We start from the raw sequence: 26,027 nt of genomic DNA, 5'->3' as shown, positions 1-26,027 counted from the left end.
GGTAAGTGCCTTAGACAGGTGTATCAGTTCTCTTTTATACCATATTTTTACTGTTCCTTTTCTACATTTAGATACACAATTACTTACCATTGCATTATAATTGCCTACAGTATTTAGGACAGTAACATGCTATACAGGTTTGTAGACTAGGAGTGATAGGCTATACCATAGAGCCTACGTGTGTAATAGGCTATATCATTTAGGTTTGTGTAAGCACACTTTATGATGTTCACACAACGATGAAATCACCCAACAACACATTTCTCAGAACGTATCTGTCATTAAGTGACACATGACTGTACTTGTTCCTTTACATTATCTCCACGATTACATTATAAGGACAAGGACTGTGTTATCAAGCCTTGTATTCCTAACAAAATTTATAATGTTGAAAGAATATTTGTTGTGAGTATACCATATCAGGCACAGTGCTAGATACTTCTAATCTTGAGCTATAGACAATTTCATAGATTAAAAAACTGAAGCTCTGAGAGGTTAAGATATTCAAGACAGAGTCTACTTGTCCTGACTCTGGAATAAAAAGCTGAGAATAAAAGAAATTTAAATAAATTTAATTCAAATGCTGCTGAGAAAAGGTTATCTATATTATAGTTTTGTGGTGGTATTGATAACATTCGTGTCATTATAAGGCACCACTCTAAGTACCTTACATGTATGAAATCTATTTTTTTATTCCACTGTACGAAACTAGCAATTAAGAAAAATCTGCCAATAGCAAATAGTTTCCATCACTATATGATCATAATCCTTTACCTTTGGCAGAGACCTGCTTACTAAATGGCTGAAGGGCCATCAATCAAGTCTCAGGACACATAACGCCGTAAGAGAGTGAAGCCAGTGGTATATCAAGTAACAGGAACATTCCTCCTTATCAGGATAAAATGTTTATCAGTTTTCAAGTAAAATAATCTTAAATGGAAAGACATAGGAAAGAGCATGGTTAAATGATGGAAAATGAGGTAAGAACAGGAGAGGCAGATCATAATCTTGTAGTTGCAACATTATGATAGCTAAGGTATGAGCTACCTTACCACCGAGGTATAAGGATACTTAATAGACCAAAGAATTTAAAATCCTAGGGAACTTGAATAACCAGCCACAAAAGAGGCATCTCTTTATTGTGGCTCACACCTCAAAAGGCCATCAACAAATTAAGAAATATTAAGGAGAACAGCAAGTTTCTTCTGGGCTCCTTCTTGTCCACCCATCGCAAAAAAAAAAAAAAAAGTATGTGAGGTATGGAGAGTACATTCAATGTCAAGGCTTTATTTTGAAATTCTGTTCCAGATGCCACTCCACAGCATACAGTACACCTTCCTTCACACTTGAAGGGAAAAATCCTTAAGAGTTCACCACCTTTGGGTGTTGTTATTTTTAGCATAAGCTTTTGTTCTTCTATAAGAAGTATCTCTCTGGATTCAAACCACAGAAATGTCAATGAACATTATTTCCATTTTGGAATCATTTAAAAGTCACCTACAAATTGAAATTTGACACGATGCATTGATAGTTTAGACTCCTTCTTCACCATGTGACGGCATTTGATTCAAATGTTTGGTAGAGGTGGATTTTAAGACTTGAAATATTCCATGAGATACAACATTCATTCATACTGGGATCATAAAATTACATTTCTGGGGTAGTCCTTTAAAAAGTCCACTATTAACTTTTATCTCCAAGAACTACTTTCTTCTTTCTGTTCTGACTAGTGACCTTTTTCCTGTGAAAAGCAAAGTAAGGAAAGTTGAGTCAGAAAATTCTAGTTATATTAATACTTACTTTCCATAACTCTACCAACAGTTTAATAAACATTTACTATATGAGGCACCAGGAACCCAAAGATGCATATTAGACATTGTCTCTGCCCTTTAGAAAATCACAATCACTTAAGTGATACAGAACCATCACAATAAACTACACTACTACATGGTATGAAAGACAGATTCTGATCCTGACATCAAAATGAGTTCACATTAATTCAGTGCTTATTAAGTGCACTTAGAAACTGTGCTTTCCATGTGTAATTTGGATAATCTTCCTAAAACTTAGGAGGAAGATTCCACTATTCTCATTTTACAGATGAGGAAAATGAGGCTCAGAGTAGTTATTTGTCAGTCATCACATACTGGTAATAAGTGTATATATGAACCCTGAGAGTATGATTCCAGAGCCTGGTGAATAGTGAATGTCATTAACTAAGTGTTAACACAGGAAAAGGAAAAAAGAAAACAATCAATGTCAATACACTGCATTATCGTAATACAAAGTTCTTTGATGTATATGAACTCATTTAATCCTCCAACCAACCCTGAAAGGCAGTTTCTATTAGTTACATAATTATTTACATTATATATAGGAGGAAGGAGGCTTAGAGAGGTACAGTGACTTTCCCAAAGTCACACAGAAAATATGAGAACCAGTTCTTCTGGCTCCAAATCCAACTTTTCCCTCCACTATATGGGGCTGGTTGAGTTTGTAGTGCCGGAAGTGAGGCCCACTAGGCAACAAAGATTTAGGTTTGTAGCTCAATGGGGAAGTTTGGGCTGAATATATGAACTTAAGACTTATCAGCATAGAGGTATGAGCTGAGCCTACAGGCGTGGGTGGGATCATTAAAGGAACATCTGTAGTGGAGAGGTAAGCTAGAGTCACATCATGATAGGTCTTCTTTGTATGCTACATTAATAAGTACATTCAAATAGCCTTTAAATGTAAAGAAAATAGAGAAACAACCAAAGCATCTTAAACAAGGTTTATGTCAAGTGTCCTCAAAACCTTAGTGTAATTTTAAGTTTTAATAACCACAGAAGTATAAATGCTACAAACTTATAAAAGTCAACATTTAAAATGTAATTAAAATGCTGATATATCTTATTAAAATTCAACATAGCCACCATCTTAGGCTCTAGTTGATTTTCAACCTTTGTAAAAATTTTCATCAGTTGCTGCTCAGTGCCTGAAAGCACTGCATTTGTAATCACAGCTTTAAGATCATCCAAAAAATAAGGTTCTGAGGCATGTATAATAGTGATGCCCCCTCCACACATCCACACAAGAAAAAGTCTATTGAGAAGATTAAGGTGACCAAGGTCACCAAGCATCATGACATTCTCTAAGTGTAACCTACAAAGTGTAACCACAGAAAATTAAAATAAAAAATGTAGCAGGCCGGGCACAGTGGCTCATGCATGTAATCCTAACATTCTGGGAGGCCGAGGCAGGAGGATTGCTTGAGCCCAGGAGTTTGAGGTTGCAGTGAGCTACGATGATGCCACTGCACTGTAGCCCAGGCAACAAAGTGAGACTGTGTCAACAACAACAAAAACAAAACAAAACAAAAAGCAATAAACTTTTGGGATACTTGTACATTGTATATATGTGAACTGAACATTATTTCCCATCGCCAATACCAAAATGTCAAGTAAGAATCTTGTTCCACTTACACAAGGAAAGTAAATTTTGGTTTTCATGCCTTTGTTCATTTTGTTCCTTCTACATGCCTAAATTTTCCCTATCCTTAAAGATAGTTTTACGTCCTTTAACCTCTCTGTAACTACATCAATCCACAATAATCTTTCCCTTTTCTAAACTCATATTTTATTTAAAAATCATTTTCTAATTTTTTTTCATGTATACTAACCTCCTTGCCCTAACTTCAGGAAAGGGATCTCATTTCATATTCATTTTTATATCCTACCACCACCAAGTACCTCGCAGGACAACTTGGTAATGTCTGCTGGTTGACAGAAACAGTTTTTTCTAATGACTTCCACAGAACAGATGTGAAGTAATGGAAATAAACAGTAACTTATTTCACAATGGTAGTACCCTACGCCATTGATGACACTCTCAAGAAAAAAGAAACAGTAAAAAAAGTTATTAGAATTCAGGAGTTCTATTAGAGCATATACTAACTTGGTACTGGTAGAATTTGGAGAGTGCCATTTTCCTTAAGTAGTGGAAAGAGTAGTATTGTTCAGAATATTTTGGCCTACCCCTATCAAAATATGTAGCTTCCTAGTATTACTGGGCAAAATAAGGTAGCTCTGTATGCATGCTAAAAAGTCTGTGCTTTAAAACCTTCATAAAACTCAACTATGTGACTACAAACTTACCCAAGTAGGACTTTTTACAGGTTTTACAATATGCTTCTGCATAAGCCTAAGATTATACTGAAATCCTCCAGGCCACGGAGCTTCAAGGAAGACTTGATCAATTTGAGTCAATGGTCCTAACAACTGGTCTTAGTAGCCTGTCCTACTGTAGGCTGTGTAAAGATGGTGGGCAGTACAATTCAACTTTATAGTGAATTGAAATCATATTTTCAAAAATGGAAAAAATCAGATCATTAATCCACAGATACAGAAAAATTTTAGCATTAAATCATCCAAGTTCCCACATCATAGGCAGCCTAAGATATATTATTTTTATCACATCTTATAATAGACTGTAGACCTGTCAATTCTACTTCTAAAAATTTATCCTAAGGAAAAATAATGCCTAACATAACTATATTGATGGAGTCAAACCAGCAGCTTTTCTTACCATGTACTTACCGTTTATCCTTAGCTTTTTCTAAAAAATATTTTGGAGTTGTACTAATGCTCTCCCTTTCCAATGGTTTCTTAATCATCTTTTTCTTTTGTTTGCTGAAAGTTTTAAAAAGTAAAAGAGGAAATAAATTAAGTGCAACTTCATTTAGAAGAGCTAAAGCTAAAATCAGTTTTGATTCTTGATCACAAAATTCTTTTATTAAACCACTGGTTTAAGCTGGGGCTATACACACATTAATGGATCACCTAATAACATTTAGAGAGCTAACCCAAAGGGATGATAAATTCAATCAACTTTTTAAAAGGTATTGATTATGATTAAAATATGTCCTGTATTAACCTTATATCCTATGTCAATAAGCATCAGACTTTGATTTGGGTCAGTTATCTGCTTTTTATCAGTTTTATGGACTAAAATAATTCTGGGCACATTTCACTTACACGAAATACTTTTTTGAAAAAATAGCAAGGAAATAACATATGGTATTCAAATATTTAAAAGCAAAATTTTTATCTTAAAATGCTCCAAATGTATTACTGTTGGAAGTATAATGTGTAAAAGAGAGTAAAAAAGCAAGAAAGTATGAAAGTAGGGTCTCGAAGACATTTTTGTACACCCATGTTCAGAGCAATATTATTCACAATAGCTAAAATGTGGAAGAAACCCACCTATCCACCAATGGATGAATGGATAAACAAGATGTGGTATTACATACAAGGAAATATTGTTTAGCCTTAAAAAGAATGGAAATTCTGACATACGTAACAACATGGACAAACCTTGAAGACATTATGCTAAGTGAAATAAGACAAAAATACTGTATGATTCCACTTACTTGAGATAGAGTCAAAATCATAGAAACAGAAAGCAGAATGATGTTTTCCAGGGGCTGGGGAATGGGAAGGGAATGGGGAGTTATTGTTTAATGGGTACATAGTTTCAGTTTTGCAAGATGAGTTCTAGAGATGGATGGTGGTGATGGTTTTGTAACAATACGAATGTACTTAATGCTACTGAACACTTAAAAATAGTTAAGATGGGCCAAGCACTGTGGCTCACGCCTGTAATCCTAACACTTTGGGAGGCCAAGGTGGGAGGGCTGTTTGAGGCCAGGAGTTCCAGACCAGCCTAGGCAACCAGCAAGACCCCATCTCTACAAAAAATAGAAAAATTAGATGGGCATAGTAGCGCGTGCCTGTATTCCTAGCTACTTGGGAGGCTGAGGCAGAAGGATCACTTGAGCCCAGGAGTTTCAGGTTGCAGTGAGCTATGATAAGGCCACTACACTCTAGCCTGGATGACAGAATGAAACCCTCTCTCTCTCTCTCAAAAAAAAAAAAAAAAAAAAGGTTAAGATGGTAAATTTTATGTTACACGTATTTTACCACAATAAAAAAAAAATTGAAAAGAACAGCAAAAAACTGAATGTTAAGCAGGAACTGCAAGTGAGAGAAGAACACATCCAGTTTGACACCATTTACATTAATACAAGATCAAAAACCATGCAAAACTAAACAATGTACTGTTTAGAGATACATACATACACTATAAAATTAAAATAAATAAGAAGCAAGAAAACAAAAACCAAACCAAAACAAAAAGAATGTATACACAAAGAGACAGACAAAAAGAGAGGATCCAGGTAAATTCAAGAGTACCTTAATAGTTTTTGGAAACCTTTTATGTATTCCGGTACAGGACACCCAGCCTGCTGTATAACATTGGCAACACTGAAAAAGGAACCCATAAACAAACTTGTATCTTGTCCAACTGATGAGTATGTATATAAACCCTCTATACAACATAAGAGGAACTAAAACTACATAAAGTAATCCATAAAAACATTCTGATATATTAACAGTTATCACCAGATGTAAGCATATTAGATTACTGAGAGAACCCACTGGACTGAAATCAATGCATTAATGAATAATTTCATTTATTTATTTTTTAACTACAGCTCCTTTTAAAACATGACAATGAATAACTTTAGATAGCAGCTATTTCAATATTTATCAAGCCCTAAAATCTACTAAGCCCAATCTTGGAGGAAACAGTGACTGAAGCCAGAGTCAAGCTTAAATTTATTAAGTGACGGTGCTTACTATGGGCTTGGCATTGTTGCAAGTTTTTCATATATAGTAACTTACTCTTCACAACAACATTATGTGGTAAATATTAAATGCTATCATTATCCCCATTTCACAGATGGAAAACTGAGGTGCATATTACTCTGATATTGGGGTCATCAGATTCACATGCTTGGAGTTGCTGAGGAAACCGTCGGTGGATCTAGACTGTTGGAATATAACCCTCTACACATGCACATGTGAATCTGCTCAAAGTAATACAAAGGGTGACAGAGGACAGACCTCAGAAGGCAGAAATCAAAATCAGTTTACCAAAACTGATAAATAAAGTACAAACCCCCTTTGGCCATAACTAAATTTCATTTATTAGAAATGTGAAGTACTATCAATTGTCATCAACCAAAAATTACTGTAGACAGACAAAATACAGGAAACGCAACTTCTGTATTATATAAGATCTATGAACATAGGTTAAATTAAGACCTGAGATTTTGAAAGTATCATATGTTACCCCAGCTTTAAAGGGCTACAACTGAATAATATTGGAGTGTGTTACGGTTTTTCCTATATGGCAGGTGATCCTGGGACTAAATATAAAGCCCCATTTGCCCTTAAGAGTAAGGATGCACCATTAATGTTGACTGGGATAATGTTGACTGGGCTGAAGTGACTCAGAAATTAACTTTTAAACTATTCACTAATTCAAAAATCTTACTACTCCATTGTAAGTAACATCAACTGATGGCTATTGGAAGAGTCCTGTGAGTCTGAAACTTAATAATGAATATTCCATTTTGAATCGGTATTTCTAAATTCTAATAATGGAAGGGCAAAAACAAGGCCTTTGATCATTTTTTTCTTTTCTCATGGCTAAAATTTAGTTGACTAATGACATTGACAGAGTTTGGGACATAGCCATTTTGTAATTATCTCTTAATTGAATATACATATAAGAATAATGAAGCAATTTTGCCAACTTAATACTAAGTTATTTTTTCCTAATTTACCTTCTTAATAATGGTTTATCATCTTCGGTGAAAAATGTAACAGCTTTTCCCTTATGCCCTGCTCTTCCAGTTCGACCTAGAAGAAATAAGATCATAAAAAAATCACTTTTTTGGGGGGAAAAGGACTCTCAAGATTCACATATAAAAGTCACTGAGTTTTCACAGCACTAAAAAATGAGCATGTCTGAAGGGAATAGCAGAGCTAAGATAGATGAATGGGCAACAGAGCGGAAGACAAAAAAGACAACTCACCTATCCTGTGGATATATTCCACTGAGCTGGTTGGAAAGTCATAGTTGATCACCAAGTTCACACCTTTAAAGTCAATCCCTCTTGCTAGCAAGGCTGTACAAATAAGAACCCAGATTTTTCCTGCTCTGAAGCTGTGGACTGTGTTATCTCTCTGGTTAATAGAAATTATATTAAATGCTTTAGTATCACTCAAAGAATAGGAAACAGGTACTTCATAAATTTAATGCCAATAATTTTAAATTAAGTAATTCTTCAGATTTTGAAAGTATACATTTGATTTTACCTGTTGCTGTGTTCTCTCTGCATGAATAACATCCACATTAATACCTTCATATATGAGCTCATGAAAAAGTTCTTTAGCTCTTTCAATGGATTGAACAAAAACAAGAACGGGTGGATTGAAACCCTAAAAGAAAGAAGGCAAAAACCAGCACACATAATCCACAACGAAGAATACAGAATACAACTGTTCAGTATTTCAAATGACTTTAGTTCATAAAGAACCCAGTTCAATTTAGCGTACTTTCGCTGCCAAATTTCTCAGGCCAGTAGTCTAATTCTGCCTCCATCTTCCTCACCATTCTCCAAAATGGGTGCTTATTATATAACTCAACTTGAACTGTTTTCCACTTTGCTAATTTCAATAATCTTGTCTAATCAATCCACCTTCAGCTTTCCTACAATAATGGATAATGACTCTTTGAAACAATCATCTCTTAGCTTCTTTGCCTCAGAATTTTTTTGTTTCTGCTTAAAATGTAATAACTATATTTTTAATACATTCTTTATCCTAATTATGACATTCTCCCAAAGCTTAGTCCTTGGTTCTCAGTTCTCTCAATATAATCTTTATCTTATTGAGTTAAATAAAATCTCAATATCAACTACTAGATCTAAGCAAATTATTTTTACATTTATATCATCAAACCCTTACTCTCTTTCAAATGAGCTTTCTATATTTTCAACTGTCCATATTAGGGCTTCTTAGTCTTTTTATTTTGGTTTACACAAGCCTTTCAGAATCTAGTGAACACTATGAAGCTTTCTAATGGAAACCATTCATTTATACAAAATCTTATATGTAATTTCAGAGAGTTCACAGACCTCCCAAAGCTTTTTACATGGCTAAAAAGCTCTGGTGTATAATCATGTTAGTATCTGGGAAAACCTTAAATTCCCTAGTGCCAAATGATATCCTTAAGACTATTAGTAAAACTAACATAGCATTTACTAGGTGCCAAGCATTACTGTAAGTACTATGTTTATATTTATAAACTCACTAATATTAAAACAGCCCTATGAGGCAGATATTATACCATATTATAGGTGAGGAAACTATGGAAGAGAAAGGTTAAGGTGTCCAAAGCTACAATTGTGAAGCTAGAATTTCAATCTAGGTAGCCTAGCTCCAGAGTCCATGCTTTTAAGTACTAAAGCATACCACTTCTAAAGTCACCAGGTACTTGCAAACTCCCTTGCCTTTCATTCTCCAACTATACTTAACATTCTACCACTAAGGCTGTTGATCTTATTTCCTCCTCATCTCCACCTAGCCTAATTTAATAACTTGCTAATTGGTTTCCTTACTTTTAGTCTTTTCCCATTATAATCCATCTTATATACTACTGTTTAATTAATTTTCCTTAAAAATTATGTGGCAATATTCTTCAAAAATATCCAGTGGTCTCTCACAACCTGTAGCATCTTGTTTATAAGCTTTCCTCAACCAATTCAGTTCACCCTGATGGCCCCATTACGACGATATGGGTGCTTAAGAAAAATACTCTTTAGCCTTTTATGGCACTTTATCAGAAACTATCTTAGACAAGTATATTTATTTTACCCCCTAAATAAGACTAAATCCCAAGGGCAAGGCTTAGGATTTATATTTCTTTTATTGTTCCTCACCCTGACACCCCAATACTTAACTTTTTAACTACAGCTTCTACTTAATCCTTACCGAAAGGATTAAAACCCCCACTCAGTGTCTTACTCATTTGCCCCAGAGTTATATAAGAAACCAGCAGAGGGATGGAGGTATGGAGGGGGCATCAGGCAGATCTTTTCCTAGCCTGCTCTGAGCTGCGAACAGAAAACTTACTATATTCTCAGAGGTGTGCCTCTTTCCCTTGGGATTGGAGTTGGCACAACACATGCTTCTTAACAATTTACCAATGGATTACGAAATATGATGTAAAATGATGATGATATAGTTCGGAGTCTACCACCAGTAATGTAAGGCTTTGTGAAATTTACCCAAATTCAAGAATGTAACCCAAATATACCTTTTTAACAAGTTCTCTCATGGCCAGAAGTTTTCCAGTTTCAGACCCAACAAAGAGAAGCTCTTGTTCTACAGTCTCTACTGCAGAATTCCTAAGAAGAAAACATACCTTATAGTTTGTAAGAACCAATTTTTGCTTTTCCCCTGAATGCTAAGTAAATAAAAAAATTTATATACAACTCTAACAAAACCAACTTTTCTACTCATACTATAAGTACTGAATTATTTATACTGTAATTTGAAGATGAAAGTATTTTTAAATGTTTTGTTCTAATTATAAAAATGTTATCGCAGGAAAATTTGAAAAATATACTCGATAGAGTAAATTGCCCATAATTCCACCATTTTAAAATAAACTTTGATGTTTATTTGTATCCCAGTAATAAATTTTCATGTGTCTAATTGTTTACTTATAAAAAAAATTTCTAAATGTAAAATTATTGGATAAAATAATGAAAACATTGTAAAGGTTGTTATTCCATATGGCTAAACTTTTTGTTTTTCTAAACACACCAGAGATTGATACCAATAAACTTTTTTTTTTAATGACTATCAAGTGTTTATTTATAGGCTAACAGTTGGGGGTGAGGTATATTATGGCTTCATTAATGCCCTATAAAATGCTGCAATATATTACACTAGGTCATAAATACTTTCCCCGTTCTATTATCTGCCTTTAAATTATGTTTATGGTGAATTTTTCCTGCTTTCTGTATACACAGGAATTTTAAGTTTATTTTTTTTTTATTTTTATTTTTTCCAAAAAGCATTCTTAAGCAGAAAGGAATTTTAAGTTTAAAGTAGATGGGGTACTGCTTTATTGTCCCCTTTGGCTTCTTTTTCACTTAATATGATATTACAAACACTTTTTCATATAGCTATAGTCTTCATACTTATCATTTCACAGGTTATATAATATTCTATCAAGTGGCAATATCATAATTTCCTTTAATTTTTTTCTACCATTGAGCATTTATTATCATGAAAAACTTCCCAAAATATTCTTTCAAAGGAATTATAAATCAAGTGGCTCAGTAACATCAGATTCCTCATCTGCAGTCCTACTTAAGCCGTACAAGAAACTAAACCCTCTGGGTGGCCACGGAGCTCGTATCTTACTTTGTGAATGGGAAAAAGCACCTAAAAGTATGATGATAGGAATATTAACATGACAAGATGAGAACCACCCTTTGGATTATTCTAAAATGGAAAAATCTTTAATCAATTTTGACTTTGAAAATATTTTTCTATCAGTAAAACTATCCTTTATTAGTCTTAGGCCTATATCCTTCAGTCTAAAAAAGTGAGTTGTATTTTTTAAAAAATCAGTGGGATAATGTGGAAAAACAATCAAATACCTTGCTCCAATGGATACGGTAATGACATTGTCCAGGTTGAGTTTGCACCACTGTTCAACATCATATGCAAAAGTTGCACTGAACATAGCTCTTCTGACCTTGTGAGATGTGCAGGCCAGGAAAATGGAAGCCAGCTGGTCTCTGAACCCAGTTTTGCCATCTTCAAACAATTTGTCTGATTCATCTACTACCAGCCATTCAACGCTAAGAAATAACAAAATAATTTGTGGATATTAAACCAAAAGATTCAAGACACTTTATTAAACTATGGGAATACATGAGGAAGTCAAACTATGATGCTGCTTCTCAAATATACTTTATCATACCAAAAAAATATATAAGAAAAATAAGCAGGAAAAGAGTAAAAACAAAATAAACATAGCTCAATATACCTATTAGCCTCAAAGATATCAGGTTCCATTAGCAACAAAAGAGCTTTGCATAAACTTCGTGAACTCTATCACCATTGTTGAAAATACAAAAAGGTCTAGGGGAATTCTGTACTAACTGCTTATCAGAATGTGTAACTTTCTTCCAGACCAGATAGTTTTTCTGTCAGTTAAAAAAAAAAAAACATTATTCTCAGCACCAACAGTGATGAAGCTGGCAGACAGCAAGCTCCAAAGTGCAAAAATATAAGAAATTGAGGAAAAAATATAATCAACTAAATGAAAAACACACATAAATGGCATTAAAATATTATCTGTACCTTGTTAGGTCTATTCCTGGTGGATCTTGCTTTAATAAGTAGATTAGTCGATTTGGAGTAGTCACGAGAATATCTATAGGAAAAACAAATGGTAGAAATTGCAAAAACAAGATTCATCCCTCTTGACCTAGCAATTAAGCCTCCTCAATTTCAGTTGATAACGTGACGCGCAGACGGAACAGTTATACTCACTAGCCAACAACACAAAAATTCATTATTAATAAGCTAATATATATAATTTTTATTCCATCATAGCACAAACTACTATATCCCTACTTTCTTTTTATTATCTTTGAATAGCCGTCTCAACTTCTAAGAGGCAAGAACACTATAAACCAACGATTTGATTTTCAAACTTTTTTCTCCCAGGAAAATCCTTTCTTTAAATGAAATTTTACTCAGAAGCTCAAGATAAAAAAAAAAAAAACAGATGAAAGCAGATTCTCTGGCTGATACATGGGGTAGGGATGTAAGCCATTCTTATCTGCCAGAATAGTTCCATGGCAGATTAAAAATCAATAGTATAAAGCAGGATTTCTCAATGTTAATACTGGTAACATTTTGGACCAGATAACTTTCTGTTGTAGGGGGCTGTCTTGTGCATTGTAGGATGTTTAACAGCATCCTTGGCCTCTACCCGTTATAGGGTAGTAGCACTTCTCACCAGTTCTAACAATTAAAAATGTCTCCAGATATTGCCAAATGTCCCGTAGTGGAGGGTAGGGGCAAAATTGTCTGTAGCTGAGACCCAGTGGTATATATTTATATATAGCTACCGGGTGGAATGGGAAGGGGATCTCTTTAGTTTCTCTAAAAATCAAACTAATTATATACATTACTATGACAACCCTTACACAGCAATTAGGATATTTATAATTTCCAGATTTCTCACGTGCTCTACATCCCAAGTATAAATTCCTTACCAAACTTTTTAGATGATTTAGGTCCAAATTTCTTGGCTGCCACTGCTGCTTTGTGGATCATGTGTATCCTGAATCCTGTTCCCTCAGAGATTTTTACTAACTCTCGGTGAATCTAAAACAGAAAATGATGAAAACATTAGCTGCTAAGACACTTGGACAAGATGTATAGTCTCCTTTACATTATTAATAAAATAAATCTATTACCAACCCATGAGTATCTGAAATTAAACTCATAATAATCTGTAGATTCTCATTTTAAAATTTCAATGCCTAATAAGATTCAGTAGCTTCTTCAGGCTGAGTAAACTAGTTCCAAGAGATAAAACCAACCTGTTCCATATTGTTTTTCAAATACAGTACTATTATAAGACTATTTCATACTTGGCATGTATTTTGTACTCAACACATTGGGAAGGTGGAGCAGATCACTGTATAGTTTTACTTTCTCAAAAACTGAGATGAGGTTTCATTTTTTTAAATAAGAAAAATAACTTTTAGAGACTACATATTTCAGTAACCTTTCAACTTCAAGGATCTTAGAGCATTCATCAAGGAAGTATAAATATTAAAAATCAGCATGCTTTAGAAAATTATAGAAAGACTTAAAAGACTTGCCCATATGAAGTAAGATACAGAGCAGTGTGCTGTGTAGAGAATACTGACCATGACAGAAGACATGGGCCTTACTCTTTTGAGACCTTTTTAATACCTTCAAATAAGATCACTGAAGCTAGCACCGAACAACACATTCTTTTCAAAAGCTACAAGTCATACCTGGCTGGCAAGTTCTCGTGTTGGTGATATAAGCAGGGCCCTGAAGCCTTTATTTGTGGGTTGTTTCAGCTGCATTAAAATAGGAATACTAAAAGCCAAAGTTTTTCCAGATCCAGTAGGAGCAGAAGCCAGAAGTTCCCGACCCTAAAAACATGAGAGTGTATTAAATACTACAAGGAAAAGTGCATATATCTTTCAGAGCCTGGTCATAATGCTACCAGCAGTAGAAATAACAAATAAAATTATATATAATGAATCCAATCATTCAAGTCCTATCTGCTTTTCTAACATCATCTATCCCTTCCACGCCACCACCGCCCCAACAGGGTTTCTGAGCATTGCCCCTGAAGTCCATTTGAATGGGTAAAGAATGTGGATAATCAAAACCCAAAGATAATCCACAACCTAAATTATATCTATTACTTCAGTTTTTCTTTTCCACTAAACTCTTCTATCAAAGTAAAATTACAAAACCAACTTTTTTGTCCTGGTATCTGTACTGCTCAATCCCAAAGGAAGGTTTTATTAAATAACACAATGGCTGAAGGTAAGAAATAAAAAGTGGCAATGACCTGAATGACAATTTATAGGTGACAATCTTTAAAAAGTCACTGTGATTGTTAAAGCTTAAAGCTTTAGTCATCAATCTTAAACAAAAATTAAAAGCAAAGTCACTATGAGTCAACAATATCATTCAAATGTATGAACATATTCTCATTTCAGTTCTCAAAGAAAATGAAAAGGACTAGTATGAATGAAAAAGGAACTCATATCCCTTGGCTACAAGAACTGAAAACTATCTTAGTTATGTGGGGAAAAACATCAGCTCTCATTGCTACAAAGACAAACCTCAGGAAAATTTAATGTCCAAAAACCCAAGTTAATCTATACCTCTGTCAACAAGTGACTGGATAAACAAATTATGGTATATTCATATAACAGAAAACTATTATACTCAGTAACAAACTATTGATACATGCAATATGGATGAATTTCAAAAACATTATGCGGAGTAAAAGAAGCCAGAAACAAAAAATTAATGTATGATTCCATTTATATAAAATTTTAGAAGAGGCAAAATGAATGTATGGCAGTAGAAATCAGAGTAGTAGGGGAGAGGTGGGATGAGGACTGAATGGAAAAGGCACAAGAAAATTCTCTGGAGTGATAGATATGTTGTACATCTTCACTGGAGTAGCTGTTTCACAAGGTATGCATTGTTGAAATTCATTAACTGAGCACTTAAAAGTCTATGCATTTAATTGTATGTAAAGTATATTTTAATAATAAAAGGTATTCAAAAAATTAAGACAGGTTATATATAAAAATTTTAGAAAGCATTTGTATTTCTGAAGTAGTTCCTGAGCATTATAAAGCAAATCAGCAATGAATGAACAGAACATAGTCCCCATTCTCAGAGGGTTTATTTACACTCTAGTAAAGTGAAAAAATAAACATAATTATATAAATACATAGTAGTGTAAAATGTAAGATAAATGCTGCAAGGAAAAGAACACACCAAAAACCCTGAGAATTGAGGTGGAGGGGAAAGGGTGTTGGTAAAGGAAAAAGATCACATCTAGTTATAGTGATCAAGACAAGTTTTATGGAGGCACAGGCATTTGAGATGGACCTTAAAAGCAAGCAAAAGATTTTAATAGGGGAGATAAGGTAAAAGAAAGATTTCAAGGAGAGAGAGAGAATGAGCAAACACACAAAGGAAAGAATGTTCCAGGCATTCTAGACCTTCATACTTACATGCAGCATAACTGGAATGGCTTGCATTTGGATTGGTGTAGGCATTTGGAAGCCTGCATCTAGAATATTTTGAAGCAGTCGAGAATTGATTTTATATTCCTGGTCAAGCTGCTGAAATGTAGCAATTGGATCAGGAAGATCAGTTCCTTGGATATGAATTTTGTGCTTATTCCGGAAGAAGTTTATCTGAAAAGTGAAGTAAAGGGCTACCATGGATATGCCAAATAAATACATTCTCAGATGTTATAAAGCAATAGTAATAGTTTCTAGGATAAGCTTTAGTAGCACATGAACCTTTATGGTTAAATCCAAGCCACAAATATCACAGATATTAGATACATTTCATAGATAAAATAAGACCTTCATAACAATGAAACCTATCTATCTATGCTTTCTTCATATCAATGTATCACTACCATGAGTAATATCTTATTCATATTGTGTTATTTTCATAGCTATAACTTCTAATCCTATACAAACTTCTAGAAGGCAGGCATTTAATCCATCTATTACAGTCCAAGTACCAATGCTTTTTGATGAATTACCCTAAAACTCTACTTATTAAAACCGAGTGCCAAAAGTAGACTCTAGCAGTGTTGATTTGGTTTATTTCCCCATTCTCTGATCCACAAATAGCCAAATTCTGGTTTCTGGGTCACTGACGCATCGCCACAGTAATCCCTAAAGTGAACTGAACACAGCTCTCCCTCAGGAACACGGTACGTGTACAGCAGATACAAAAATGGTATGTTTGTTGTTTCTTCTATATCCTATTCCCCGTATTCCCGAGTCATAAAATACATTCCTTAAGAATTCTAATCATCTAATCCCTGTCAGAAGAAATCCTAAATTCTAAACCATTGAGCTCAACACAGAGAAGAAAGGGAGCCAAACCCTGTTTATGAAAAAAGGGTTAAGAAATTTTAAAAATTTAATTCTAAACACACTATTAATCTTGAAACTTGAATAGGTCAAGACATATCTATATGTAGATATATAGGGATAGCTACATATAGATATTATCTTTGACTTCAAACTTTTAAACTTCAAAATTTTTAGCTATAGCACAAATGCCTACTTTGTTTTCATTAAAGTAAAATCTAAACAAATGTAAGTAATCTTCTATTTTAACAAAACTATATTCATTTTACCAACAGAATAACCGACGTCCAGCAAAACAGTCACTAGGTCAGAAAAACATACACTTTTGGAGCTAAGAAATTTTTCTAACCTTTTCCTTTCTGAGATGCTCCAACTTTCCTGAAGTTAGTTTATTTTCTCCTTTAACCTTTTTATCTTTAATCTTTGCATCCACAGATGATATCCACTGTATGGTAGTACCTTCTTCTTGAGAAGTAATTTCTAAAATATGTTTTAAAAAGTTAAAAGATTTTTAAGCGTGACAGTCTTGGGTATAGTAAACAGGACACACCTTCACACTAAACAAAAGAAAAAGTACTAGCTGACACAACTGGGGATAAGAGAAAGTAATAGGATGCATAAAAATTGGAAACGGAGAGGCAAGTTTTGTGTTGATATAATCAGATTCCTGAAGCTCAATATCTTCTCTCGGCCGGGCGCGGGTGGCTCACGCCTGTAATCCTAGCACTCTGGGAGGCCGAGGCAGGAGGGTCGCTTGAGGTCAGGAGTTCGAGACCAGCCTGAGCAAGAGTGAGACCCTGTCTCTACTATAAATAGAAAGAAATTATCTGGACAACTAAAAATATGTATAGAAAAAATTAGCCGGGCATAGTGGCACATGCCTGTAGTCCCAGCTACTCGGGAGGCTGAGGCAGTAGGATTGGTTGAGCCTGGGAGTTTCAGGTTGCTGTGAGCTAGGCTGATGCCACGGCACTCTAACCCAGGCAACAGAGCAAGACTCTGTCTCAAAAATTAAAAAAAAAAAAAAAAAAAAAAAAAAAACCCCCAAAAATATCTTCTCTCTGTTGGTTGTTTCAGTTGTGCAATATGTAGATAATTGCAAACTTGAGGACGGGAGATTAACTGAAAAACTACTTTAAACATTAAGGGATTTCAATAAGGCAGCCAGCTTCTCTATATCTAAATAACACCAACTAGAAAATAAATATGATAAAAGATTTCACTTACAACAGCAATGAACAAAACACAATATTTAAGGCTATGCAATATTATAATGACAGCAATTTTCCCTAAATCTGTATTTTTGTTTTTGTTTTTTTTTCCCTAAATCTATAAATAACACCAGTTCAACTAAAAGCAATGACAGGAATTATTTTGGTGACTGGACTAGCTGACTTTAAAGTTCATATGGAAGAATAAATATGTAAGAATAACCTAAAAAGTTCTAAGGGTAATGAGCAAAGATTAGTTCTACTGAAATTTTTTATTTTTTTCAACTTCATTGAAGCATAATCAACATATAATAAACTGCATGTATTTAAAGTACATAATTTGAAGAGTTTTGACATATCTTTACATTCAGTAAAGCATCACCACATTCAAGGTTTCTCCATCACTTCTCAAAATTTCCTCATGGCCCCTTGTAATCCTTTACACCTTGGCAACCACCAATCTAATTTCCATTTGTATAAAATTCCAGAAAAGGCCAACTATAGATTAAGAGTTAGTTAAAAGGATGAAAAGGCAAGCCAGACAGGGAAAAATATTCACAAACTATAGATTAGTTTGCCTTTTCTGGAATTTTATATAAATGGAATCAGGTAGTATGTACCAATTTTAGTCTGGCTTCTTTCACTCAGGATAGTTATTTTAAGATTCATCGGTATTATAGCGTAAGTTATTGCACAATAGCGTAACATTTAATTACTAGGTAGTATTTCATTATATGGATATACAATTTGTTTATACTTCACCTATTGAAGGACATTTGGGTCATTTCCAGTTTTTGGCTATTACAAATAACTTTGCTATGAATATTTAGGTACAAGTCTTCCTGAAGACATGTTTTCCTTTTTCTTAGGTAAATATTTAGGTGTGAAATACCTGGGTAATAATGGTAGGTAAATGTTTAACTTAAAGAAAAAAAATTCCAAACTGTTTTCCAAAGTGGGTGTACCATTTTACCATCAATGGTGTGAAAGCTTGTTTCTGTACATCCCTGCCAACACTTGGTATGGTCAGTCTTTTTATTTTTAGCTATTCTAGTGGGCATGTAGTAGCATTACACTGTGGTTTTAATTTGCCTGATGACTACCGATGTTGAATATCTTTTATGTGCTTATTGCCACGTATGTATCTTCTTCGGTGAGTGGATGCAAGTCCTTTGATATACATGTTGCGAATACTTTTCCCTGTCTGGCTTGCCTTTTCATCTTCTTAATGCTATCTTTCAAAGAGCAAAAATTTTTAATTTTGATGAAATCAGTTTTCTTTTATGGTTTGTGCTTACCTCAAGGTCATAAAGATTTTTTTCCTGTATTTTCTTCTAGAAGTTTCATGACTTTAAGATTTCACATGTCAGTCTGAGTCATTTCAAGTTAATTTTTGTTTATAGTGTGACGTCAGGTTTGATGTTCACTTTTTTCCACATGCATGCAGCATAATTTGTTGAAAAGACTCCTTTCCCCATTGAATTGCCATAGTACCTTTGTTGAGAACTAACTGACCCTATATGTATAGGTATGGACTAAATGGATGCTCTAGTCTGTTCTGTCGATCCATGTATGTGAAATCTTTAAAAATTCTTTGAAAATACATATTATGAAAAACTATGTGTGGATTTCAAAATTTTTTTGCACCAAAATAAACTCATACTAACTTATACCTGAATGGGATTTAATTTGAGGCACTGAGAAGGATAAGACATCAATTTGAAAAGAGCCCCTACCAGAGCAACATGAATTCTGAAGCAAGCACAAATAACAAATTTATGGTGAAGCTTGGGTAGAAGAATGGTGAAATCACTGATGTTTTACAAAAAGTTTATGGGAACAATGTCCCGAAGAAATCAGCAGTTTACAAATGAATAACTCATTTTAAGGGGTGAAATGGTGTTGAAGATGAAGCCTGCAACAGCAGACCATCCACATCAATTTACAAGGAAGAAAGTCATCTTGTTTGTGCCCTGGATAGAAAAGGACAGATGATTAATAGCAGAAACACCACAGACATCTCAAGTGGTTCAGCTTACACAATTCTGACTAACAAATTATAGTTGAACAAACTTTTCCACTCAATAGGTGCCAAAACCACTGCACCCAGATCGGCTGCAGACAGGAACAGAGCTTTCAATGGAAATTTTAAACAAGTAGGATAAAGATCCTGAAGCATTTCTTCGAAGAACTATAGCAGGAGATAAAACATGGCTTTACCAGCATGATTGTGAAGACATAGCACAATCAAAGCAATGGCTACTAATAAGTCTAGTCAAAGCAAAAGCGGGCTGGGCACGGTGGCTCAAGCCTGTAATCCTAGCACTCTGGGAGGCCGAGGCGGGTGGATCGCTCGAGGTCAGGAGTTCGAGACCAGCCTGACCAAGAGCAAGACCCCATCTCTACTGAAAATAGAAAGAAATTATCTGGCCAACTAAAAATATATATAGAAAAAATTAGCCGGGCATGGTGGTGCATGCCTGTGGTCCCAGCTACTTGGGAGGCTGAGGTAGTAGGATCACTTAAGTCCAGGAGTTTGAGGTTCCTGTGAGCGAGGCTGACACCACAGCACTCACTCTAGCCTGGGCAACAGAGCGAGACTCAGTCTCAAAAAAAAAAAAAAAAAAGCAGACTGGCCAAGAGCAAATGTCATGGCAACTGTTTTTTGGGATGGTCAAGGCACTATGCTTGTTGACCTTCTGGAGGGCCAAAAAATGATAACATCTGCTTCTTATAAGAGTGTTTTGAGAAAATTAGCCAAAGCCAATTGCCTGGGAAAGCTACACCAGAAAATACTCCTCCATCACAAACAGTAATGCTCCTAGTCATTTTCCTCTCATTTAATAAGGGCAATTTTGCAAGAGTTTTGATGGAAAATCATTAGGCATCCACCTTTTAGTCCTGATTTGACTCCTTCTGATGTCTTTTTGTTTTCCAATCTTTTTTAATATATTTAAAAAAAATTTTTTTAGAGTCTTGCTCTGTCACCCCAGCTAGAGTGTAGTGGCATCATCATAGCTCACCGCAATCTCAAACTCCTGGGCTCAAGTGATCCTTCTGCCTCAGCCTCCTGAGTAACTGGGACTACAGGCATACACCACCACATGCAGCTAATTTTTCTATATTTGGTAGAGACATGGGGTCTTGCTCTTGCTCAGGCTGGTCTTGAACTCCTGACCTCAAGTGATCCTCCCACCTTGGCCTCCCAGAATGCTAGGATTACAGGCATGAGCAACCACTCCTGGCCTTTGTTTCCTAATCTTAAAAATAATTTTTAAAGGGTACCCATTCTCCTTCAGTTAATAATATAAAAAAGACTGCATCAACAAGGTTAAATTACTAGAAACCTCAGTTCTTTAAGGATGAACTAAATAGTTGGCACCATCACTTACAAAAGTACCTTGAACTTGATGGATCTTATGCTGACAAATAAAGTTTATATTTTTAATCTTTTAATTCCATTTTCCCACAAGTTTTCTGAAGTCCCCTCATATCTATCTTTCTGTAAATATCAAACTATCTCGATGAGTGCCGTTTTATAGTAAGTCTTAAAATCAGGAAGGATAAGTCCTCCAACTTTATTCATCTTTTAAAAAACTGCATAGGTTATATGAGGTCCTTTGTCAATTTCTATAAAAAGGCCTGCTGGAATTTTAATTGGGATTGCATTTACTCTATAAATCATTTTGGGGAGAAAATATTAAGATTCCCAATCAATAAACATGGTATGCCTCTCTACTATACTGGATTTTTATACCATATAAGGCCAAAGTAATTAAAACAAGCTGGTATTAGTATGTGAATGCAGAAATACACATCCATAGAATAGAACAGAGCCCAGAGATAGACCTGAATATATATATATATATATATATATATATATGAAGTTTACAATTAAAGGTGCATTTAAATCCAATAGGGAAAAGATGAATTATCAACATATGGTATTAGGAGAATTAGCTAGCCATCTAAAAAAAAAAAAATCAAGTTAGTTCCCTATTTGCTCCTTATACCAAATAAGGAGTCACAGATTTTAATATGAAGGGTCAAAGATTTTAATATAACAAAATGAAACTGCAAATAAGAAAACATGGGAGAATTTTTTTAAAAAATGAACTTAATGCTCAGAAGGCCAAAATACATAAATTAATAAAGAAAGTGTGACACACAGCAAACTGGAAATATATATGCAAAGAAATGTGCTCTACATAGAGCTAATTTCCTTAATATAAGAGGTTTAGGCCGGGCGCGGTGGCTCACGCCTGTAATCCTAGCACTCTGGGAGGCCGAGGTGGGCGGATCGTTTGAGCTCAGGAGTTCGAGACCAGCCTGAGCAAGAGCGAGACCCCATCTCTACTAAAAATAGAAAGAAATTATATGGACAGCTAAAAATATATATAGAAAAAATTAGCCGGGCATGGTGGTGCATGCCTGTAGTCCCAGCTACTCGGGAGGCTGAGACAGGAGGATCGCTTGAGCTCAGGAGTTTGAGGTTGCTGTGAGCTAGGCTGACGCCACGGCACTCACTCTAGCCTGGGCAACAGAGTGAGACTCTGTCTCAAAAAAAAAAAAAAAAAAAAAAGAGGTTTAATAAATTAAGAAGAAACAGATGAATATCAAAGATGTACATCAGATATACAAACAGATGTATATCAAAGGGGTACAAAATATATGAATGGACAAATTTACAGAAAGAGAAAATTCTCATATACTGCTGGAGGGTGTCACAAAGTAGACTTAAAAAAAATTTTTTTTGCCTGCTTCAGAAGGTAAGTGGTACTAAGATCCAAATCATAACTAATTTACAAGATCTTGAATTTTCTAATTAAAAATAGATATATGCCTACACATACATCATAGTTTTATGGCCTATACACATTTATTGCTTATGATTGTAGTACATATGTGTGTATTTCTGCTTGCCCAATATTTGAATATTTTTCCTAAGTTTGTGCATGTCTTTCCTGTTAATCATGGTGACAGGTTTTATCAAGCTTCCTTGCAGCCAAGTTAGAAGAATGACTTTCACTGTAACATTGTAACAGCAAAAGTATGGAAACAATGTACTAAATGTCTATCACACAGGAACTTGTCAAATCAATTATGGACCATCCCTACAATGTATGATGGGATACTACGCTGTTACAATGAACAAGGCAAAGTATTTCCTGCTGATACAAAGTTTCTGGTAGATAATTCTACAATATCTAAATTTAAAATAAATCTATTTTTAACTCTGCAATCCCATCTCCAAGAATTTCTTGGACAGGTATACTCACATATACACACAAAGATAAGTAGAATGACATTTACTGCAACACTACAACAGCAAAAGTGTGAAAACAAATTAAATGTCCATCACACAGGAACTTGTTAAATCAACTGTTAAATCAATTATGGAATGTACAGTGGAACATTTGCTGTATTAAAATGAGCAAGCAGTGTACTTCCTATTGATTCCAAACAATCTCCAAGATACATTGTTTTTAAAAAAGAGAGAGGTAGGGAAAAAGTTCACAACAGAACATATACATAATATTCATCTTTTTAAAATATATATAAACATAGGTATATAGAATATTTGTCTTTTTAAAGGAAGGCATAAATACATGTGAATAGAATATCTCTAGAAAAATACAAAAGAAATTAATAGTGGTTGCCTCTAGAGAAACAGGAGACTGGAGACGAAGAGTGAGAAGGAAATTTACTTTTCATCATTGTATGACTTAAGGATTTACATAAAAAGTAAATATCTAGGAAACTTAAAAGATAACACAGATAAAATAAATAAATACCCCTATAGTACAGTGCAGAAAAGGACAAAAACTCTGTGAAAAATAGGTAAAGAGTAAGAACAGACAATTCACAAAAGGTGAAATGTTAATGTCCAGTAAAGCATATGAAAAGATGCTCAACTTGCAGGTGTCGAGAAAGTACATTAAAAAAGTTTCATTCGCTAGATTGGCAAAAACGGTAAGACCAATAATATTCAGTACAGACAAGGGCATGGGAAGTTATTTTGTAGTATCTGTTCAAAGAAAAAAGCATGTATATCCTTTCACCATGTGATTCCACTTTTGGGATGCTATTCTACAGAAATAACAATACCTGCACAAACGGATGTATGTACAAATATCTTTATTATAGCAATATTTGTAATCACAAGTACCTGGAAACAACCTGAGTGCCATTAACTAAGTAATGACTCTATATTGTCTGACTTGAAACCATAAGCCTGCATTATTTTTGTAATTTAAAAAATTTAAATAAAGAGAAAAAACGTACCAGAAATCAAACACTAACCTGAAGTTATCTTCTTCCTCTTTTTCTTGTTCTGCTCCCTCTTCCTTTCAGTTAGGCTTTCTTCTTGTTTCTTTTCATTTTGGAGCTCCTGATGTGTTTGTGATGCTCCACACTCACCTGGGACGGACTTCTTGTTTCCAAAAAAGTCCAGTCCCTGAAGCACCTCCGAAGAATCAAAGTCATATTTCCTTTTTCCTATCTAAAACCCAAAACATTTAATATGAAGTCTACCGACAGAATAGCATTGCTTTCATTCACGCAAGATTGACAGAGAGGATACAGGTCCAATGACTCCCCTTCTTTTCTATTCTTTCTCCAAATATCTGTCAACCTGACATGCGTGTTTGGGCAAATGGAATCCAAAAAGATACCTTTCCTAACCTTATAACAGTAACAATAATAATCACAAGAGCAATAAACACTTACATACACTCACTATATGTCAAAGAGATTTCTAAGCATGTTTATACATGTTAAATTACTTCATTCTCACAACTCTACAAGGTAAACAGCAGTATTAAAGATGAGAAAACTAAGGTATTCGGAGATTAAGTAATTCAACCAAGGTCTCAAAACTATAATATTAAATAGTAACTGGCAGACTCAGAGTTTGGACCCAGATAATTTGGCTCCAGAGTTGATACTCTTAACAACTACATTATACTGCCAGTTAGAGAAAGAAGAAACTCATGTCGCAGGCCCACACAAAAGTCCCTTGTCCCAATAGCAAGGTTGACATTCAAGATTCTCCACAACTGGTCCCCAATTGATTTCTCCCAATTTATCACTCACTACTTCCCTATGTAAAATCTCCCATTTCTAAATCGCTCTTCTCATTGGTTACTTAACACGCCATGGGGTTGCGGCAATAAAAAGAACCATACCCGGTACAACTATACGCATCCCAAGCTAACCATGGGTAGACTACAGTGAAAGAATCTGTTTTCTCCATTTTTGGTTGTTTCTGTTTTTGAAAATTTTTTCACCAGTTTCGAGAAAATGTTCTCTGTGAAAGGATTCCAACTTTGCTTTGAATAAACTAAGAAGAGGGGAAAGAGCGTCTCCATGCCAAGCCCAACTAGGTCTACGATAGGATAGGAAAACAGTTCATTTAGAAGGCTTGAACCAGGTAGGTCTGCGGGTAAGCTGAACACAAAAGGAGGGGAAATACCCCAAGGGATGTCCGTGTGCGCCGGCTCCCCCAGCAGCCGGTTCATCCTCAGGCTCCTGCTCCTCCGGAGTTCAGGAGCCTCGGCCCCCTGCTCACAGTACCTGAAATCTGGCTGCATCTTCCGAGAAGCGTCTCACGTCAAATTTGGCCCCCGCGCCTAGCCGGCGAAAGAGATCGTGGACGTCCATCTTTTACCCAGAAAGCCCCGCGGTTCTACAGCGCCTGCGCAGACGACTTCCTTTGCCCCGAAGGAAAAGGCTCGGGCTATGCTGTGAGAGGAGGGGACTCCTGGAGGCGGAGCCTGGCTGTGGTGAGAAACTCGGTTGATTTATTGTCGTGTGATCCGTCATTATCTATAAATTCTTTTAAAAAATATTTATAAATATCCTTTTATGCCGGGCACTGTTCTAGACTTTGAGAGATACTTTAGTAAACAGCATCCCAAAATTCCTCTTCTTAGGGAGCTTACATTTTAGTGAGGACAATAGATACTGTTAACAAATAAACAAGCAAGGTAATCTCTGAAAGTAATAAATGCTGTGAAACAAATAAAAAGGTGTAATTGGCCGGGCGCGGTGGCTCACGCCTGTAATCCTAGCACTCTGAGAGGCCGAGGAGGGCGGATCCTTTGAGCTCAGAAGTTCGAGACCAGCCTGAGCAAGAGGGAGACCCCGTCTCTACTGAAAAAATAGAAAGAAATTAGATGGACAACCAAAACTACATAGAAAAA

The 26,027-nt window shown here is 35.1% G+C and overlaps 1 protein-coding gene across 1 annotated transcript; it reads right to left on the bottom strand.

The window, feature by feature from the left end:
- Positions 1-1,198: 1,198 nt before the first annotated feature.
- DDX52 (DExD-box helicase 52) lies at positions 1,199-25,485 on the bottom strand. The gene is made up of 15 exons (XM_069481052.1): positions 25,399-25,485; positions 24,127-24,325; positions 16,962-17,092; positions 15,731-15,916; positions 13,973-14,116; positions 13,199-13,310; positions 12,276-12,348; positions 11,567-11,770; positions 10,210-10,300; positions 8,208-8,330; positions 7,925-8,075; positions 7,673-7,748; positions 6,234-6,305; positions 4,578-4,670; positions 1,199-1,741 (listed from the first exon to the last, which is right to left on the bottom strand). Exons 1-15 carry the CDS (start codon positions 25,483-25,485, stop codon positions 1,684-1,686), a joined length of 1,800 nt encoding a protein of 599 aa, XP_069337153.1. The 3' UTR covers positions 1,199-1,683.
- Between the last annotated feature and the right edge of the window lie 542 nt (positions 25,486-26,027).

Source organism: Eulemur rufifrons, chromosome 9 (genome assembly GCF_041146395.1).
Source record: "Eulemur rufifrons isolate Redbay chromosome 9, OSU_ERuf_1, whole genome shotgun sequence".
NCBI lineage: Eukaryota > Metazoa > Chordata > Mammalia > Primates > Lemuridae > Eulemur > Eulemur rufifrons.
Note: the sequence above shows the minus strand (reverse complement) of the source record. Positions and strands in the feature narration are given on the sequence as shown.

Excerpts from the sequence above, each read along its gene's own strand:
- DDX52 (XM_069481052.1), bottom strand. The coding sequence starts at position 25,485 with ATGGACGTCCACGATCTCTTTCGCCGGCTAGGCGCGGGGGCCAAATTT. Across the intron at positions 11,771-12,275 it reads CCAGGAATAGACCTAACAAG|CGTTGAATGGCTGGTAGTAG; the intron begins GTACAGATAATA and ends GTTATTTCTTAG. Across the intron at positions 8,331-10,209 it reads TGAGAGAACTTGTTAAAAAG|GGTTTCAATCCACCCGTTCT; the intron begins GTATATTTGGGT and ends TCTTTCTTTTAG.